The 20,417-nt window shown below is 40.3% G+C and overlaps 1 protein-coding gene and 1 pseudogene across 13 annotated transcripts in view; one reads left to right on the plus strand and one right to left on the minus strand.

The window, feature by feature from the left end:
* Positions 1-15,687, plus strand: part of CTPS2 (CTP synthase 2) — a 101,833-nt gene extending 86,146 nt beyond the window's left edge. For 3 of the 12 annotated variants that reach the window (XM_081041751.1, XM_081041749.1, XM_081041752.1), the window contains 4 exons: positions 375-519; positions 10,293-10,310; positions 14,362-14,472; positions 15,462-15,687. In XM_081041751.1, the coding sequence (XP_080897877.1) occupies positions 375-519; positions 10,293-10,310; positions 14,362-14,431 (233 nt within the window). In that variant the 3' untranslated portion in view covers positions 14,432-14,472; positions 15,462-15,687. Of the gene's footprint in view, positions 1-374; positions 520-10,292; positions 10,311-14,344; positions 14,473-15,461 lie in introns of all 12 variants that reach the window. The other 9 variants (XM_081041756.1, XM_081041755.1, XM_081041754.1 and 6 more) reach the window with 4 other exon arrangements.
* A 2,643-nt stretch (positions 15,688-18,330) lies between these two features.
* On the minus strand, positions 18,331-18,780 carry LOC308494230 (large ribosomal subunit protein eL36-like; annotated as a pseudogene). The gene has a single exon. The product of its transcript is annotated as a large ribosomal subunit protein eL36-like (transcript).
* Positions 18,781-20,417: the final 1,637 nt, after the last annotated feature.

Here is a 20,417-nt window from a genome sequence, read left to right on the forward strand (position 1 = left end):
TCTAAGAGAAAGAATGACCTACAGTCAGCCTAAAGTGTGGGGAATACCGTGAAAAGGGAGCCAATGTAAGTCTATGAAGGGCCTTCAAAAAGCAGGCAGATTTGGGGAAAGCACAATTCATCTTGCCATTTAAAAATTTTTGCTTGACTTTGTTCACTCTAACACCTTCCACAAATGGAATGTTGGATCTCTTAGTAAGTGAGACGTGTTTTGCAATTTGCAATTCTACTGTGAAGATAGATCATGAAAGTTACCAGCTATGATGATAAGTTAAATAAACATCTCACCATTGCATGCGTTTCTGATTCAAAGATAAGACCTTTAAAGTATTTCTCATGTTTGCTTCACTCGCGTCATGGTTGTTCTCATTTCAGATCACCCTTATTTTGTTGGTGTCCAATTCCATCCTGAGTTTTCTTCTAGGCCGATGAAGCCTTCCCCTCCGTACTTGGGACTATTACTCGCGGCAACTGGGAACCTGAATGCCTTCGTGCAACAAGGATGCAAACTGTCCTCCAGGTAAGCAGCTTCCTGCTCTTAGCAATCATCCAAGATTCCATTATCAACATCTCAGTTTTCTCATAAAATTTAATATCGTACTAGGATTTTGTTTTAAGTGAAGAACCATTTTGTCCTTCTCAACAATCGTGACTTTTTCTCTTAATAAAAATAATCACATCTACAACTGTAACATATCAGTTTTCCAAATCATGCTAACGCTGGACATTATTTTAGAAATTTTTGTTATTTTGATAGGTGTAAAATGGGATTTTCTTTTGTGGACTCTGATTAATACGTATATATGATTATTTTATATGTTTATTGGCTCTGTTTAATGAATAGACTGTTCATATCCTTTGCCCTATTTTTCCTTTTGCTATTATATCCTTTCCCTTAATGATTGGGTAAGCTCTTTAAAGGACGTTGATCTTTTGTTAAGTTGCATATATTTTTTCAAAGTGATTTTGTTTTCTTCTAAGTTGTCAATGGTAGTTTTTATTTTCCTTAAAGGGTTTTAAATAAGGACTATAAGTACCGTGTTTCCCCCAAAATAAGACCTAACCGGAAAATAAGCCCTACCATGATTTTTCAGGATGACATCCCCTGAACATAAGCCCTAATGTGTCTTTGGGAGCAAAAATTAATATAAGACCCGGTCTTATTTTCAGAGAAACACGGTAGTTCTCATTTATATACATTTTTAAATTTACGTAGTCAGATCTTTTATGGATTCTGCCTTGAGTGTCATGCATAAAGTCTTTCCTCATCAAAAGATTATATAAATAATAACCCATTGTTTTCACTAGCACTTTTATGGTTTCTATTTTATGCAGTAGTTTAAATCTATAATCTATATGTACTTTATTTTTGGTATAGTGTGTGAGGTAGAGATCTGGCTCCTTCCTGCCCTCAATTGTTAGTAAGTTGAGTAATTTCGGTGGGTTTTAGGGATTTCTGTTTTGTTCCATTAATGATGTCATCTCTTATTTCTGAACCCTTACAACCCTTTGCATTATCATAGCATTATCATAAATCAAGCCCTTGTCTACCTTGTTATTATTTAACATTTTAAAAAAGGTATTTTGCTGCTCTTTGAATCGTACAATGATTTTTAAAATCAGATTTGAATAAAAAATCACGCAGGGGATTTTCATTAAAATTTCTTTACATTTAAATACTAGTTTGGGGAGAATTTATATTTTACTTTTTCTCGTCCAGGTATATGATATGTAATAACTTTTAAAAGTGGAAGGAACTAGCTAGCATTATAGACTAGTTATGGGTTAGTACAATAATAACTGGATATATGTTGTTTAGAAGATTACCATTGCCGACCCTCATCCTAGCAAACAACTCTTGCCATATTGCAGTGGAGGACTGCTGAGATCTGTGCATGGTGTTATATGTGTGTCCTTGCGTTACGCAAGCCTGCTTATTTGCGATGTTACCTGCTAGGAGAAGCTCACGGCTCCCTAGCATTTCTTTTAGCTATGTGTTCAAATGGGAACAGCTTTATATATTTTGCATGTCAGGCGTCTCACTGAACTAATGATCACTCCTTGTACTCTTGAACCAGTGCTGTGGTTTGTACGCTGTGCCCTCTGGAGCTGGAGTCTGGCCTGCTGTGAGGAGCAGGCTGAGGGGCTCCAGGCTCTTCCCGGCTTGAGCTCATGCGGCATGGTTCTGCATTCGAGTCCATATAAAGACGGTCTTCCTGTGTTCTGAGGCTGCATGGCTTACGCAGCAGATCGGAAATTCCAGTGTGCTCCCAGTGTTGGCTGTGTGCTGTGATCCTTCTCAGCCACTTTATTGTCTCCATTATTTCAGGTGCTCACATGTGAAAGGAGGGTGACAGTGAAGCAAGTTAGACGGCTGGGAGAAGTAATTCACACTTAGTAATTCATGCATAGCTATCTGGTTGTTTGTAAGCATCAACTAATATACGAATGGTGTCTGGGTTGTGTGGCCTGCCCACCTGTTTGCTGGATGGCCTGCCAATTCCTGCATGGGGACTGGTGGTTTATGGGTAAAGCTCACTGGAAGTTTCTCAGAAAAGTGAATGCTTGCTAGTGACTACTGAGGAAGGCACAGTATGTCTCGGGGAGAAGGAAAGACCTCTTAACAAAACTCTGATGCTGGTATTGAAATTATAGCTGACTAGCCCACTTCCACGGTTGTCAGAGAATTCCTATGTATCAGCCACACACTGGCGCATTCCTTAAGAGCAGCCAGCATCTTATTTATCTTTGTCTCCCTGGCTCCGTAGCACACTGGGTTTTTTAAAAATTTTTATTCCCCATTAAAGTAATAAATGTAAATAACAGGGGAGGATGGATATAGTCTAGTCTAATCTTGACACCTTACAGGGGGTTTTCCCACTAAGAATGATGACCATGAATTAATCCAGTGACAGACACTAGGATTCCAGAGGAACCCTGCACTTCAACTCTTCTCTGCCCAGCTCCATGGCACTAGCAAGCATCGAAAAGCAAATGATGGCTTTGATGGCCAGGCTCTAATGTGAGCTGATATGGGACTGTATTTCTGTCAGACAAGATTACTGTCTGTAATCAACCCTAAACAAATGTGACAAGGAATATGAACACTAGAATAATGACTTCCTTTCCCAGAAATTGGCGGATGATATTTAACTGTGGCACATGCGCAGGCAACATCTTTAAAGCCCAGAATGTAACAATCCTTGGCTTTGAGCAAACCTACCTGAGCTATAACCTCTGCGTTCTGCCTCATGGAGAACATTTATCTTTTAATGCCTGGGAAGTTGCAGTAAGAATATTATTTGGGGATCTAGAGCTGGTGAGCTAAATTCTCAGCTACTCTGCTATGTGTGGAATGACAGCAGTTATGAAGACCATTCCACCTGGTTTTAGACTTTAGTGGTCTGTTCAAGATGCACATGGTTTTAGGATAGTATTTTTTAGGCTTGTATGATCTACTCAAAACTAACATGCAAAAGCAAACTAAGAGTTTTGGTTTTGGGGGGGGGGTCCCCCAAGACCACCCACATATTCGATGATTCACTAGAAGGAATCAGAATATATTAGGTTGGTGCAAAAGTAATTGCGGTTTTTGCAATTATTTTTAACCTTTTAAACTGCAATTACATTTGCACCAACCTAATAGTTATACTCATGACTAAAATTTATTACAGTGGCAAAATAAGCATACACAGCTGGATCAGTAAGGGAAAAAGGTGTAAGTGGATTCTGGAGAAATCTGTTTGCAGGTTTCCTGTGTTCTCTCTCTCCTGTGAGATGTCACACAGAGCTCACCCTCCCTCTAGCAGTGAAAATGCAATAGCACAGGTGTGTTGTGTATGCCCAGAGAAGCCGATTTGAGATTCAGAGTTCAGGGTTTTCATTGGGGGCTGGTCACATAGGCTTTCTCTACCTAGCAACCACTCAAATTCCAGACTCTCAGAAGGAAAACAAGTGTTTACCATAAATCACGTTGTTTGTGCAGACAGCCTAGGCCCAGTGAAATGAACTTATCAGTTAGTGATGGAGAAAACACTCGGAAAGCCAAGTTCCCAAGTTCCCCCAGAAGCAGGCCCTTTTAGAGATAGCAGCTTCAGGCCTGCTGCGTTAATTCTTTTGCGTAAATCTAACAAATCACTTTTAGAATCAATAAATCCAATGGGAAATTACGGTCCATTAAATACATCTTTGTAATTCTTTGCTGATATCTACCCTCTGGTATCTAAATATAATTTGTCCCATGTATGAAAAGTAACCACAAATTTGTATGGTCTTACTGGCATGTAATGTAGTAGAATGAGACTGTTTCATGTACTTGTAAGAAAAAAATGCTAGGAGATTTACTAAATAAGGGTATACAAAGGTGCTTATAATTGTGAGTTCTTTAGTATCTAGAAACAAGCACATAATCTCTCTCCAGAATTCCATTTTAAGCAACTGGAAACTGAAGAGGGATCAAAGTTTAAAGTTCATAGGTTGTTTTTGAGCACGTGTGTCTCTGGGGCTGCTCTGCAAGGTTCTTTGGCACAAACAATACACACCAAGTTTAGGGACGACTTCCAGTTTTTAGGATGCTGGCATTTACCATGCCCATTTGTCAGGTCAGAGTAAAACTCTCTTGCTTAAGTGGTACTCATTCAACATTGGAAAGCAAGAACTTAAATGAGGTTCAGTCAGCAGTTCACAGAAATGCAGCTCTTTGGAGAAACATGTTTTAAAAGTATAGAATTGGAATCTTAAGACATTTGAGTAGCATTTTATCCTGGATTTTAGAATCTTGGATTCCATGTCTCCACCCACCATATACTCTCTCTTGTGCAGAGAAATTGTCTTTTGGTGGCCAATCAGGAGGCAGGCTGGTACAGAAACAACAGGAAGGAAGTTACTTGGTGATTCACTGTATTCGCTTGATTATGTCAGACCAAACTCAAAAGTTGAACTACTTTTTAATCAAAGGATCCTTAAAAGAAGTACATACCCAGAGCCACTTCCATTTCCTGATCTCTTGCATACTCCTAGGATCTAAGTCCATTCTCTCCTTTGAACTTACTCTTCCCTCTCTACTTTTATCTTTGAATCCTGGCAGCAGTCAAGGAGAGAAGGCACTCCTTTCATTCATCATTGTTTCTGGTCTCTCTTTGGTGACTCTTTGGGTTTTCCTTTTATGTGACATGCTGGCTTCCAGCCTGGGAAGATTTTGTTTTCTGTTGACTTCTAGATGTAGCATTACAGAAAATTTGGAAAATAAAAATGGACCCATACACCCACCAGCCTAACACAATGACTGTGCTCAGTTTTGAATATTTTCTTCCAGTCTTTACTCTATATCCATATATTCTTTTAATGGTTGTAATCATATTAGTGCATGTGTGTATATATATTTTTCTCTCCAACTCTTTTATTTTGAAAACTTTCAAACTTACAGAAAAGATGCAAGAATAGTGCAGTGCACACTTGTATACCTTTCACCTGGATTCATCAATTGTTGCCATTTTACATTTGCTTCTGTATGTGTGTGTGTAAACTTATTTTGGAACACTTATATTAAGTTGCAAAACATCATTGCACTCCACCTCTAAATACTTATCACACATTTCCTAAAATTAAAGACATTTTTCTCACATAACTGCAATATCATTATCACACTTACGAAAATTAACATTTATTCAATGGTATCATTTAATATCCAGTCCATATTTAAATTCTTCCATTTATCCCCAAATGTCTTTTTAACTTTTAAAAAATGAAAAATGTAATAAATGATCCATTCAAGGTTCATTTGGTTATGGTGGTGGGGGAAGAAACTTGCCCCTACCCTTCAAGGTTCTTCCCACTGGTCTAATAATTAAATCGACATGAGACAGATTAACAAGAGAAAATAACCACATTTAATTACATATGTATGTATGGGAACCACACATACATGTGAGAGTCAGAAACCTCACATACACAAGAGGTTCGGAGACAGAAAAGCAAAATGTACATATGATATTCTGCACTAGGGATGAGATAAGGCACCTTGAGGCTTAAGAGAAAAGGAAGGTCATTGCAGGACTATAAGAAGAACATTTATTCAATAATTAGAAGTTTACCCTTCCCTATAGATAAGTCATAAAGAGTTATTGCTGACGATAACTGTTATTATGGGCCTGGGCCCTAATCTAAATTCTTTAAAAGAGAGGTGAAAGTTTCTCGTGAACCTATAGGGTCTCAGTTGCCTTCAGCTCAAAAGAATCCGCATACCACAGAGGCATATCTTGGGGTGACTCATTCAGAACCCCTACATTGCGTTTCCTTAGTTTCTTTTAATCTGGATAAATCACACACACCCCTTTTTAAAATATAACATTGACTTCCCCCCCATTCTTTGTGATTAATTTCACCCATCTACTCACCCACCCCCACTTTCACAACCATCAACTTGTTCTCTGTATCTATGGGTCTGTTTCTGTTTTGTTCATTCATTTGTTTTGTTTTTTCAGATTCCACATATAAATGAAATCATATAGTGTTGGTCTTTCTCTGTCTGACTTATTTCACTTAGTATTACTAATACCCTCACATTCCATCCATGTTTTACAAATGGCAAGATCTCATTCTTTTTTATTTCTGGGTATATTCCATTGTAATAATATTGACTTTTATAAAAAGTCCTGGCTATTTGTCTTGTAGAAATGACCAGAATCTGGATTCATCTGATAGTTTTTTCGTGCTTAGAATCAGGTTAGACATTTTTGGAAGAATAGTTCATTGGGGTTGTTATGTACTTTATAGGTACACATCAGGAGACACGTAAGGCTCATAACTTTCTCTTTTTTTGGTCGCACTGTGGATGATGCTGTTAATCGCCTGGTTAAGGTAGTGACTGGATGTCTCTTTCGTAAAGGAATATTTTCTTCCATTTTGGTTTCTAAAATACCATCCCCCACCGAAATGAACTAGGGTTCCTGGAATAAATGGTTGATTCCAGTACTGGGACAGGGAAAGTATAAGATGAGCCTGGGACGTATTGCTGGACTTATGAGGTGTGATCAGAAAGTAACGGTGAATGTTTAAATTTTAAAAAGAAATTATTACAGTAAAAGACACATTGGCATTAATCCCCCTCAAAATACCTCCCTCCCTCACTTCACACACACTTATCTCATTGTTCGTGCCATTTTCTGAAGCAGTTCTGAAAGTTCTCTTTCATGAATGTCTTTAGTTGTGCTGTTATAGCTGCCTCGATGTACAGAATCATTTCAAAACTCTTACCTTTCATGGTCATTTTGGCTTTGGGGAAGAGCCAGAAGTCACATGGTGCCAGATCCAATGAATAAGGTGGATGAGCACACACCATAATGTTTTTATTGGACAGAAATCGCAGTACCGTAAGCGATGTGTGACACAGAGCCTTTCCGTTGTGATCAGAAAACACGGTGGATGCTGCTGCTGAATGCCATCCAACAGAAAGGCAGGGATCTTCAATACAGGAAGCGGCGCACTGAACCTTAGTAACAGTGTGTGACAAGTTTTAGCTTGTTTGGTGCAGTCAGTCGGGAGTGAGCTATGGTTGAGAGAAGGTGTGTTTTAAAGTGTGCCGTCAATCACCCTCCATAATGACAATGCTCCGTGTCACACATCGTTTCTGGTATACGGCAATTTCTGTCAAATAAAAACATTACGGTGTGTCCTCATCCACCTTATTCACTGGATCTGGCACTGTGCGGCTTCTGGCTCTTCCCCAACGTCAAAATGATTCAGGACATCGAGGTAGCCACGACAGTGCAACTAAAGACACTCAAGAAAGAGGACTTCCAGAACTGCTTCAGAAAGTGGCAAGAATGATGGGATAAGTGTGTTTGAGGGGGGTATTTTGAGGGGGATTAATGGCAATGTGTCTTTTACTGTGATAAATTTTTTTTATTTAAACATTCACCATGTTGTTTGATCATATCTCGTAAAGGAAGGAGGAGCTGAAAAACCAATGGGGAAGTTTTATGCAATGGGGAAGTCAAAGAAGCCAGTTTGATAGGGCTCCTGCTGCCCTCATTTTGGACAATTTGAATATCAAAAAAGAGTAATGACAGTATTGGATTATAACACATTACATTTTTTAAAATTACATAATGATACTCAGAAAAAAAATTTTTTAAGGCCAATTAAAAATGTAGAAGCAACCCCTTCTGTGATAACTACGTCAAATACAGATCAGCAGTGGATGCCAAAAACATTGGAGAAAAGCTTGTGGGAAACAGGATATGTATATGTTCTTAAAGCATCACCACAGATTCTTTATTAATTACAATAGCTTGTCTTTTGAACTTAGCACCTCATGTGCATTTTTCTAAGTTGGATGATGCTCATAATGTTTATTGCCTGCATACTTGAGCGGCACCCAATGCACCACATGTATGAAAGTTTACTTTATCCCAGCCACAGTGCTGTGCACGAGAGAATCCAGGGCTAGTTGAATAAGAACACATTCCCCGTCCTGGAGGACTCATCAGGTAGTATACGTTCTGTAGGTTCTCTACATTTGGGGCCGACAAATCACCTTCCGAGAAAGTGATAAAAACTGTGGACCCACTTCTGGGACAGCCCCAGCATGTGGGAAGTGCCACATTTATAGCTTGTTCTCTTTTCTATGACCACACCCCAGGGGGGACTCCCAGGCTCTCAGGATTATGACTAACATCAGGATAGACATCTCGCTGCCAGTGGTACTCCCATCCCCATCGTCCACAAACCAGGCTGGACTCCCAGAGTAAGCTCAGATTCCTCCCTCCTCCTCCCCATCTCTCATAGTCAGGTGGTCCTGGAGAATATGGGCGTTGGAATCTATCTCCCCTCCCCATGTTGTCTGCTGTGCTGCAAGGGGTGTGGCCTGGACCTCAGCACTCAGGTTCTGGAGCGGAGACTGGCCTCACTCCTCTGTGCATCGGTTTCTTTATAAAAAGGGGATGGTAATAGTACCCACTTTATATGGGAGTAATGAAGATTAAGTCTGCACTAAATGTAAAGCACTCGGCACAGTACCTGGTCTATGGTAGCAAATTAAAGGGGAAGCATTATTATGCTATTATTATTCATTCGACCTTAGTTCTGGTCTTCTTCATGTCTTGCCCACTGCAAAGCCTCCTACTTGGTCTCTGTGTGTCCACCATTCCTTCTCTCAATCCATCTTCTGCCGGTGGAATGATCTTCCTACATTATCTTGGAGCTCAAAACTCTCAGTGGCTTCCCTTGACTATAGGGTAAAATGCACACAAATCCATACGGAACAGTTTGCAGTCCCCTGATCTTCCCAGAGGGATTTAATGCCTTTGCCTCCGCTCACACTGCCCTCTTGACTCTTGATGTACATTCCTGCAGTGCTTAGCGAGAGGGGAGTACAACTCATATCCTGTTAGGCTGTGAGTTCACCTGTCATTACTGACCGAGGGCCTGGGAAGTAGGAGAGACCTCTCTATTGATTATAAGGTGGCATTTCTCCCTCTAAGCCATACTCGTTTTGGCAGCCCTTTGCCTTTGACTAGGAGAGTAAAATACTCTTCTCCCCCTGCATGAATCTGACATGCATTTTCCAGCACTATTTTAAACTTGGAATCATCTTGCCTTTTTTTTTTTTTTTTTTTTTTAACCTTTGGGCTGTGTGGTTCATGTTGCCAAGGGCCATTCTTGCAATATATGGTGCAAATATTTTATTTCCATTGGGACAGTGCGGACGCGTAGAGCGGGTGCTATGGATTTAATTTCTGGGTTTGCCAGTTACTGGGTAATTTTTTCCATATCCTCTCCTAAACCTCAGGCTCTCCATCCTTTAGGGTTGCTATGAGGAACAGTTGAGATGGTGCCTTGTAAACTTCAAACTGATGGGGAAATATTACTTTCCCCCTTTTGTCACATTTCAAGCAAAAGTGAACTGGAAAACAATGATTCTTTTTTTGCTTTAGTTTTTCTAACAGCCCTTTTAAACATCTTCTAAAACAACTCCCCCCGCCCTTTCTCCCGTGATTGTTGGACTCCAACTCCGTACCTTGAGACTTTTCTGGTAAAGTGCTGCTAATAAACCACTTTGCCTACACCTTCCCTTGGGGGTTCGGTGTTGGTTAAAAGGTGCTCTTTATTGATTGTGGTTCACTGCAGTGCTGATGAGGTGGTGGCAGTCAGGAACTGAGTTAATAGTGATATAGACTATTGTGTTCTTTATGCCCTGCCGGGCTTGTATTCTACCGTTTACTATTCATGCAAAACTCATTTAAAGCATACTAAGTTTTTATTCCATTGCTCTTATATTTTTATGGCTTCCAGGGGCTCTTTGAGAAGGAAGTAAGTACAGCAGTAACAATGCTTTGGGGAAAATTGTGTGCATGGCAACCTGTTTTAAAATACGCTTTTTCCACATGAAATGAATTTTGATATAAAGCATTGTAGGAACTCATGCATGCTGGGAATCCTAAGTATGCCATTAAAAAAAATTTAATTCCAACCACCTCTTCCTGTCAATGGGAGAAGAAATAGTTTAACGGCTGCCTCCAGGGTAGCATAAAAGGTGGAATAGATGAGGCATTGCTGTATCCTTTCCCTAGTGCCTTGGAATATATATTTTTTTATATTGGGAATTTCTTAGGAGCCAGGAGTCTTTGACAAACAAACTTGACTGTGGCAAGCCATTTGTTTGTCACAGAACCACATGTAGACTGTTGCTACCAAGTCTTGTAAGTCAAGCCAGGGTTGTAAGGATAGTGATTCCCTGCCTTGCTGCTGGTGATTTTGATTTTGTCTTGTAAGAAATAGTACAGTGAAAAACCTTTTTTAAAAGAATGCTTCCATTATGTGGGGGGCACCTGCATGCATGAGACACATTTGCTGTGATTTTAATTAACTGTAGATAGTCAGACCTAAAAACAAACAAACAAACAAACAAAAAAAAACTTTTTAGGGAGTGACAGGAGGACTTTGCATGGTGATTATGGTTTGTTTTTTAAAATTCTTCATTTGTTTTTAAATCAACACTGTCTAATAGAACTTTCTGCAATGATAGAAATAGTTTATAATCTGCAGCACCGAATATGGCAGTCACCAGCCACGCAAGGCTATTGAGCACTGAAGTGTGGCCCAATGTGTTCGAGTGAGAAATAGTCATTTAGATTTTATTTGATTTTAATTGATTCAAATTTAGATAGGTACGGTGGCTTGTGGCTACCGTACTAGACAGTGGAGGTTTAAGACTTTTCCCTCCTCAAATGTAACAAGACACCCATGAATGGGTCTGTATTCTGTGGCATTTCATAAAATTTAACATGCAAGACCCACGTATCTAGTAACTCTCCCCACCGAGGAGTGTGTGTGTGTGTGTGTGAGTAGATTATTTAAAAAGACAGGTTAGTCTTAAGATAGAGCTGCGATGTCTTGAATTAAGTGAAAATATACCCAGATAAGTGTATCTTAGGACTTCTTTAAGTCTGTTCTGTATGAAACAAAAATGAACCCTTAAGTTACATGTGTCATAGAGTAGCACCCACATTTTTTTGAATGCGCAGGAGCCACTGCTGTTCTGCGCGTGAATGATGATCCGTGTTTGATTTCTAGCAGTTGTTTTTCGCTGCCTCATGAATGCCATAAAATCAGCAAGTTTAGCAGCAATGCCTCTTTTGATAATTCTGTTCTTGAGTGTCGTGGTTTATCTGGTTGTCTTCACCTGGCCCCTGACACACATGAAAGAAAATTAGTGAACCCAGTCATTTGCCTTGGATATGAGTAAATCCAGGCTGAGCCTCACTTATTTAGACTCAGCCTGTGCTATTTTGATGTGTTGGCAGAGTTTGGGGCAGACAGCCATCAGACAGGAAATGAGAGCCATTAGGTTAAAAACAGACCCACCCAAGTCCACTTGCTAGTTTAGATAGTGAATTACTCTTGGTATAGGAAACAATTCTGACAGTCATGCACTTGGCAGTTTTCATGACTTTTTTATATTGCCATGACTTTTTGAGAGATACCATATTATGAACATGTAATCCCCATAAGTAGCAACAGTTTATATTTTGATATGGTTTTTAACGGCACCTTTATACATTCTCTTTTGGCCCTCATAACATTTTGGTGAGATTGTTGGCATTAATACTACTATTTCTAGGCTCTCAAGAGTCAAGTGATCAGTGCATAGGCATATGGCCAATATATCATACAACCAGGAGTGTGAGGGGCAAGATGTGGGCCCACCCTACTCTTCCCCAGGCTCAGAGATGGAGAAGGAAGCAAGTGTAAAACCTGATGATTGAGGAAATGGAGTTTCTTCAGCCATTTGGGCCTTCTCACTTGTGGTGTCAGGGGACATATGTCTCCTTGAGAGGTGATGCTAGCACACTGCAGTACGGCTTCAGTTTGAGCTTGTGGTCTGGGTTAGTATGATGGGGATTCTGGCCTTGAACAAGCTGTGTACCCCCTGAATCACTTGAACACCTTTGGCCTTCATTTCTTCTCAGATAGGGAGTTAAGTGCAATTTCCAAATCCCCTTTCTTTGCTAATTCTATGACAGGAAAGGTTGCATGGAACCAGGAAGGATGCTGCACTTGTACAACAAGTGGTGTGCATGGATAAGGACATATCAACTTTGGGGGCCAGTTTTTTAAAAAAACATTCTTCAGTTATTCCTGTGTTTTCTTTATCGGAAACCATTTTGTAACAGTAGAAGCGATTTTCCTAAACTAAAATATAGCTAGGAGGAAACCTCTACTCGATTGCTTTTAAGGATATGTTCATTTATGTTTAAGATGTCTTTTCTGCCAATTCTTAATCTTCTTCTATCTCCTCTCCAGACTCTAGGCCATCCTCCACCCCTGCCCTTTCCAGTATTTTGTCTAAAAGGCAGGGAGGGCAAGGAAGTTATCTTTTATGATTTTGTTTAGGTATTTATTGATGATACATGCTAAACATGTTTAGAGTAAATCTTTGTTTTCTAACCTGTCAGCATAGAGTTTTTCCAATTGTTCCCTCTCCTCCCTTAAAAAAAAAAAAAAAAAAAAAAAGTTGATTTTCACCTTTTATAGAATTCAGACTTCTATTGCTACAAGTCAGCAAAAACTTGGCCAAGGGTAGGGATAGGTCTGGCATGAAACTGAATTCCTGGCGACGTTATCCCCATAGATCAGTAGAATTCTTGTGGAATTGATCAACCTGCTGACTTATTTGGAATCAAGCAAGAGGAACCCCAAACTGAGCACACAGCTCAGAGCAAAGTGCAATTGTAAGGCTGTCTCACGGAGAAGGTGTATTCCTAAGGGACCCCAACATGGTGACATCTATGCCAATACTTGGTCCTGTTTTGAATATTCCATGTGACTCAGGGTGGTCGAAGCATTTCATAAAGTTTCTAATTTGAAAATTGCATAGTTGTGCAAATTATTTCTCAAATCTTTGGACCTATGAAAATATTTGTGGGACTGGGAAACTTTCATGCTGCTAACCCATAAATCATAGTGAAAGTAGGATCTGAAGTGGATAGGATTTCAAGGCGAGTTTAGAGAGTACATGAATATTTTTTATGCGCACTACTGGGTGTTTCCTGGGTCTTGAGCCATCATGTATGTGCAAATGACCACCAAGTTCAGTGTCCCCATGGAGTTTGCTGACTGTGGATGAGCAACTCTTCCACAATGGAGTTAGCTGTGGTCCTCAAACACAGAGGCAAAAGCCAACCTGCTGTTGAACAAAAAGGAGAGCATTTGACTAACATAATCAAGGATGTGCAGCTATTCTCACTGTTCTCTAGTCCTTTTATATTGCTAAAGGAAAGAGTTATTGTCAGAAAGGTGAAAAATGAAAAAAGTTTGAATGTCCAGGCATTATTATATGCTGTGTTATTGTACTTGAGAACAAACTGAGGTCAGCAGGAATAGGACTAGTGATGCTTAACCTCACATGCAAGAGCAGAGTCACAGAAAAGAAATGGGTCCATCAGCTGACTCTTTCATTTTAACTTCATTTTTTAACATAGTACCTCCGGTAGAAAGCAGACAATAGGTAAGAGGGTCGGGAGCAATCTGCTTTCAAGGCTTTTGTCAAAGTTTAGAAATGATTCGTGGTCTTCTGAAGATTATAAATTTAATCTAAATTGAAATGCTTTTATACATTTTCTGAATAAGTTACTTCCAATTTAAGACAAAAGCAAGTGATTACTTCCTTTGACAAAAGGAGACCGTTGTGTGTGGTTGGACTAACCTCTTCCTGTAGTGAGTAGAAAATAATAATAGAACATTCCTTAGTACTATCGCTGAGTGGGAATTGATTATGGAAAGTGTTTGGGATTGTAAATAGGATAATTGTCTGGTGTGTTTTTTTTAACACCTTACTAAGTTAGTTCCTCTTTTGATCTAGCGATAGATACAGCGACGCCAGTGATGACAGCTTTTCAGAGCCGAGGATAGCTGAGTTGGAAATAAGCTGAAACTAATCCATGACTTGGAGTGCAAGGGACTGCCGGAGGTGGTAAGAAGGACTCTTGAAGTCCTTGTTTGTTTTCCAGACAAGCTGTCCTCTTGATGTAGAAGGGAGCACTGCACTTTTCCACAGGACCCTGCTTACTTGACTAGCAGGTGTAGTCAGACAGACTTGACAGCCGACAATGCCTTTGGAAAGCTGGAATGCACCCGAGGAAGCTAGCGGTTATCATGGAGAGAATGGAATGCACTCGAGCCCAGGAATCAATATATAAGCGCACCTATAAAAGTATACATGGAGGCCGAAGTGATTCGAGTTCGAATAGTTTAGGTCAGGGATCAGCAAACTTTCTCAGGAAAGGACAAATATGTTCAGCTGTGCAGGCCGCGCAGTGTCGGCCACAGATACTCCAGTCGGCCATTTTAGAGGAGAAGCAACCGCAGACAATACGTAACTGAGTGGGCACTGGCAGTGTCCCAGTAAAACTCTCTTTATAATAATAGTTTGCTGGCCCCCGGTCTAAGTCGTTCATGGAGAAGCAGATTTCTTTGGATTTGTATAAAATAGAATAGTATTTTATTTCTTTGTAGGGGGATGCCAGAGCCTGGCTTGGCTTCTGAGGGCAGCTTGTTTTCCCTGCGGCTCTATTAGGCTTTATTAGAGAGGCTAGCAGCCTGGCTAGCTTTATCACATTCCAGCTCAGAGGTTGCTAGTGCCTGGGATTGATTACCCTAGGGTTGTGACAGGCCTTGGAGTGGATGAGCTGCTCTTTTTAGCAGGGACAGCAGCTTTGGGGAAATTTGTAAAGAGCACATGGCTCCACTGTGAGCTCTGTTCATATTTCACTTACGGGATTATTATTCATATTCACCAGGGAAAGTGTGTCCATGTGTATTTAGGTTTGTCTCAAACATGGAGGTCTTTAGAAGCAAACAAAAATGATGCCAAGATTAGCTGGAGGTATTTTAAGGACTTATTCAGGTTCTGATGTTGCTAATACTTATATTCTGGGTTTTTTTGTTTGTTTTGTTTTTAAGGCTCTGAAGTAATTGAAACCAAGATGAAGGAACTATCTGAAGAAAGCACCACATTCATAAAGAATCACTCTGTTCTCCACCAAACATGGGATGTAAAGCCGCAAAGAGAATTAATGATATGTACTTTCATGAAGCAGAACCAAAGGGGTCTTTTCCATTTTCCTCCAGAGTCAGCCTTTGGTTCTCACAAATTTCTGTAGCTGATTAAACCTTTGCCAACAACCTCGCTGGGGAGAAAGTGTGTTCGTTCATGTTTTGTGTGGTATAGCGTGATGTCTGGGTGGTGAGCAAGGATCCTGGTAACTGAGACTTCATCGTGCTGTATGGGAAGGGTGGCAGGGCACATGGGATAACTAATTTTGAGTCAAAAATGAGTCATTCTGTTATCTGGAACTTAACCACAGATTTGGGTGTGGCCCAAGCTTATTTGAATTTCTCACCCTCTCTATTTCTAGTTAAAAGGAAATTTAAACAGGTCCAAGACTAGGGGAGGCAAGTAAGGCTCTCGCTCAGGCACAGAATTGAAGGGGCCATAAAAGCAACAACAACTGAAAACCTCAGGAATCAAGATCAGTAATATATATATTTTTTAATTGAGGTGAAATTCACATAACAGAATTAACCATTTTAAAGTGAACAATCCAGTGGCATTTGGTACATTCACAATGTTGTGCAACCCCATCTTTGTCTATTTTTGAAACATCTCCGAGATTCCAAAATAAATCCCCATACCCATTATCGGTCACTCCCCATTCCTACCTCCCAGCGCCTGGCAACTGCTAATTTCCTTTCTGTTTCTATGATTTGCCTATTCTGGATATTTCATATAAGTGGAATCATACAATATGTGGCTTTATGTGTCTGGCTTCTTTCATTTAACATCATGGTTTCCAGGGTCATCCTTATTGTAGCATACGTCAGTACTTCATTCCTTTTTATCGCTAAATAAAATCCCATTGTATGTATCTACCACAATTTGTTTATCTATTCATCTGTTGATGGACATTTGGGTTGTTTCCCCCTTTCCGCTGTTACGATATCGCTGTTACGAACGTCCACGGGCAAATATTTGTTTGATGCCTGTTTTTAATTCTTTTGGGTTCATACCTAGGATTGGAATTGCTGAGTTTTACAGTAATTCTGTGTAACTTTTTGAGGAAGCATCAGTAATATTTTAATGCAGTATTTTTTTAAAAATCAAAATGAATTTAAAATTTTCACCATGAACAAAGTATCAAATTTTAAAATAAAGACAGGATCCAACCCTGCCCCTCCCTCACCTCCTCCAGTCCTGGCCCTGTTATACATTTTCAACCACTATGCTTCCTGATTTTCCCTGTTGAGTGTGCTTCAGTTAACGTAGTTGTTGCTTACATTTGAGCTTCCTGGTGCTAATTTAGATATTTTAACTGCTTGGTTAATTTTTTGTGGTTGTTTTTGGCCTTTTAACTTTTTTTCCCTTAATGCTCTAAGGTGTTACAGCATTCTTTTGTAAGATGCTGTAGACAATTCACCTACCAAACACATGCAGAAATGAAATGAGTAAGTCTGGTAAACAAAAATATTAAGGAGCTGCAGGACTCCATTTGTGAAAATTACAAGTTGGAGATCACAAGAGGTTCCAAATAAAAAGCCCACAGGTAGGGTAAAACCTGAAATAGGTCTCAAAGAGAGAGGGCTGTAAGCACAGAAGGCATAGTTAATATAACGAAGGGGTAGTCTGGCTGAAATGGGAGTTTTTAATTGTAATGATTACGATTTCTAAAGTCTCTTACAACAGAGTGCTTTCCCTGCTGAGCTAATGATGCATGTAAATAGCACGGGAAGGAAGGGCACTTAAAAACAATAAACCAGCCTTCTTGTTGCTACATAAGATTTTCTCTTTGGGATACCCTTGAACTTGGAATCCAGTAAAGCCACAGAATGGTAGTAGTATGACTGCTTAGGATAGTGGAGCTGCTGTGGGCCGTGAACACATTAAAAGTTATTATAAATCATCAATTCAACAAATGTATCTTGAGCCCCCTGCATGCGTCAAGCATGGTGTCAGGTGCTGGGGAAAGTGTAGGGGAGCAGAATTTGCCCCCCAAATATGTCTCTTTCGTTTAAGGATTATTTTAGGCTGATTATTTTTAAGAAGCCTTCGAAAAGATTTGAAAACCAAGTAGAAGTCACCCTTTTGTAAGAAAGTTACATGTGTAAGGGAAATCTCCGTTTGTAAGATGTCTCCCTCTGTACCCGAAGAGGAGGATGAATAAATCTCTAGAGACTGTTTATCAATGGAGAAGGCTAGGACTTAAATCTATATAACCACCTCTCCCTTGTTTACTGTGCTTTTCCTAGTCACCTCCCATAACTGGTTCCCCACCCCAACATCTTCCTTGTCTTTAGCTGGAGATGGTATCGAAGGTGGTGTCTTGGGCCATTTGGGGAGTTACTCGGTTTTCCTGGGTCTCTCCCATGTAGACAGGAGGGAAACATATTAAACTTCTGTTTGTTTTTCTCCTGTTAATGTGCATTTTTATTACAGGAAGGTCTCAGCCAAGAGCCTAGACGAGTAGAGGGAAAATTATTTTTCCTTCTCTACAGGAACAACCTACCCTCCTTCACCTGACTGTCTCTTGAGGGAAGGCAGGCTTTAAACAGATATATAGGAAAATAAGTCTTTAATTATAATTGTGATATATTCAGGGGGCTATGGGAGTATCAAAGAATAAGGACAGAGAGACTTGTGAGAGTATAAAATGGAGTCCAATGACAAACTGGGGAGCTGGGAAGGCTTACTGAGCAAATCTGGTAAATGTTTTACCCAAATTTGTACCTGTGATCACACAGTACAAAGACGGTAGGCCAAGAACTAGGAGAAACTCAGTGAGCATGTGGTTTCCCAGATGGGCAGGGCAGTTGGCTGAGTGGGGCACTGTTTCAATGATGTCATCACCTGCTTGGTATCAGTCTACACTCCCCCCAACCCCCGAAAAGGTTTCATTACACACAGAGGGTACAGGACTCAGTCCTTCTTGGCTTCCTCGGGGCTGCAAGGACATTGCTCAGCTCCTCCCTCGTCCTCTTGGCTCGGATGTGTGTCCCCACCCTTTTCTTGATGAACTTCAGGACCCGCTTGTCCTTAGAGACCTTGAGCAGCCCCATGGCATGCCGCTCAGAGGGGGCAAAGCCACATACCTCCCGATCATGTTCTGCACAAACTTGGTGTATTTGGTGAGGCGCCCGCGGTGGCGGCTGTGCCTCGGCTTACTGACGTTCTTGGTCACCTTGTGGCCCTTGTTGAGGCCACAGCCATAGGGTAACACAGAGCCATGGCCAGTCATCCCCCAAGCGGCACTGGGACCCCGAGGGTCAGGATGGAGGCAGGTGCTACCCTCATGGGGTCCCACTAAGCTCTACACTTTTACTTGATTGAAATCTGGATTGGGCTAAAGCTGAAAGGACTCATTCTTTCTGTTTTCTCCATAAATAAACCATCTAGTTCCATTCCTAATTGTCACTTTGGTTGCTATTATTTCTTTCTTTACCTTCTATTTTGTTGAAATAAAAAGTACTAGTTATATGCACATCTATGCTCCGTTAAGGTCAGTGCCAGACATTGGCACTCGCCACCATTGCCGCTAGAGCTGAGGTTCTGTAACCCGAAGATGCTGTACAAAATGAGGTCAGATACACAGAAATGTCACCAGAAATCCAGTTGATGAGATGCTGCCTATGGGGAGATCCTTTCTGTGCTGGTGTCTTTGGAGTTTAATTGGATTTCTTGAATGGAGCAAGGAAGAATTCAAAATCATGTAACAGCAACATGTCTAAACCACTCTCTCCCTAAGCTGCCAAACCCCTCCCAGAGCCTCCCTTCTCGCACATCTGTTTTGTTTATGAATGAGATGTGGGATTCTTGCAATCTGTAAAATGGAATCCTACTCGTATTCTCTGGGTCAGTGGTAAGGAACTAGGCTATATACTCAATCTGAGTGGCACTATTTGACTTGTAGTTACATTTGAATATGGGTTTCTTAATAAGCTAAATGTAATGATGATCTGCCATTCTGCCCACACAACTACTTCTAATATTAACAGAAATCATAGGTGAACCATTTTGAAAAACAGATCATTCTATTGTGACTCACACTGACCTTGAACAAAGTAATTGAATTTCCATTTTTCTTTGGGTTTGCTAAACATCAAGATTTTTCACTGGTCTGGTGGGCACCCTACCCTATTACAATGTAGGCTTTCCATGTGGGGGCATCTAGGCTCTGATGGGAATGCAAATTGAACTTGTTGAGCGGCTATTTGCCATGTGGCTTTTGGTCTTTAATCTGAACAGGGAACACTTTCCATCCTTGTAGGTCTTCCTCTGAGAAGAATACCAGTAAAGATCTGGGGGAATCCCGGTAGGCACTGTTATATAGCTGATTTTTAAGCCTTAATGTTAAGTTTAAACTTCCCATCTTTTTCCTGAACAGGAAATTGTTTTGAAAATACATGGCTTTGATTTGTTTTCTCAGGGGGGAGACTATGCTTTCAGTTAATATGCTGGGAGTATTTGGTAGAGTAAGATAAAAGCCTAGAACCTGGGGGTTGAGGACAGCCTTTTAGAAAACTAAATTTTTCCACACTGAATCACCCTCTCTAGGGGAGTCTCTGAATGAGAGAAACCTCATCACGTGTCACAGGCCAGGACAATGACAGTACTTGTTATAATGAACACTTCTATAGAGAATTGCATGGCAAGAGAGCGATATTTAATTAATTTAGATTATCTACATTTCTGAGGTAGCAATTTCTGAATTTATTTGCACAAATATATATTGTTTTAAGGTCAAACTTGAGAAGTATGAAGATTCAGAAGTAAGTTTCAACCCAGACTATGATTTCTTTGTTGCCACCATTGATTTATGCCAGGAAGATTTCTAATAGGATGAATGTGTTTCATGGTTTTTGAAA

The sequence above is a fragment of the Rhinolophus hipposideros genome, assembly GCF_964194185.1.
Source record: "Rhinolophus hipposideros genome assembly, chromosome: X".
Lineage (NCBI taxonomy): Eukaryota > Metazoa > Chordata > Mammalia > Chiroptera > Rhinolophidae > Rhinolophus > Rhinolophus hipposideros.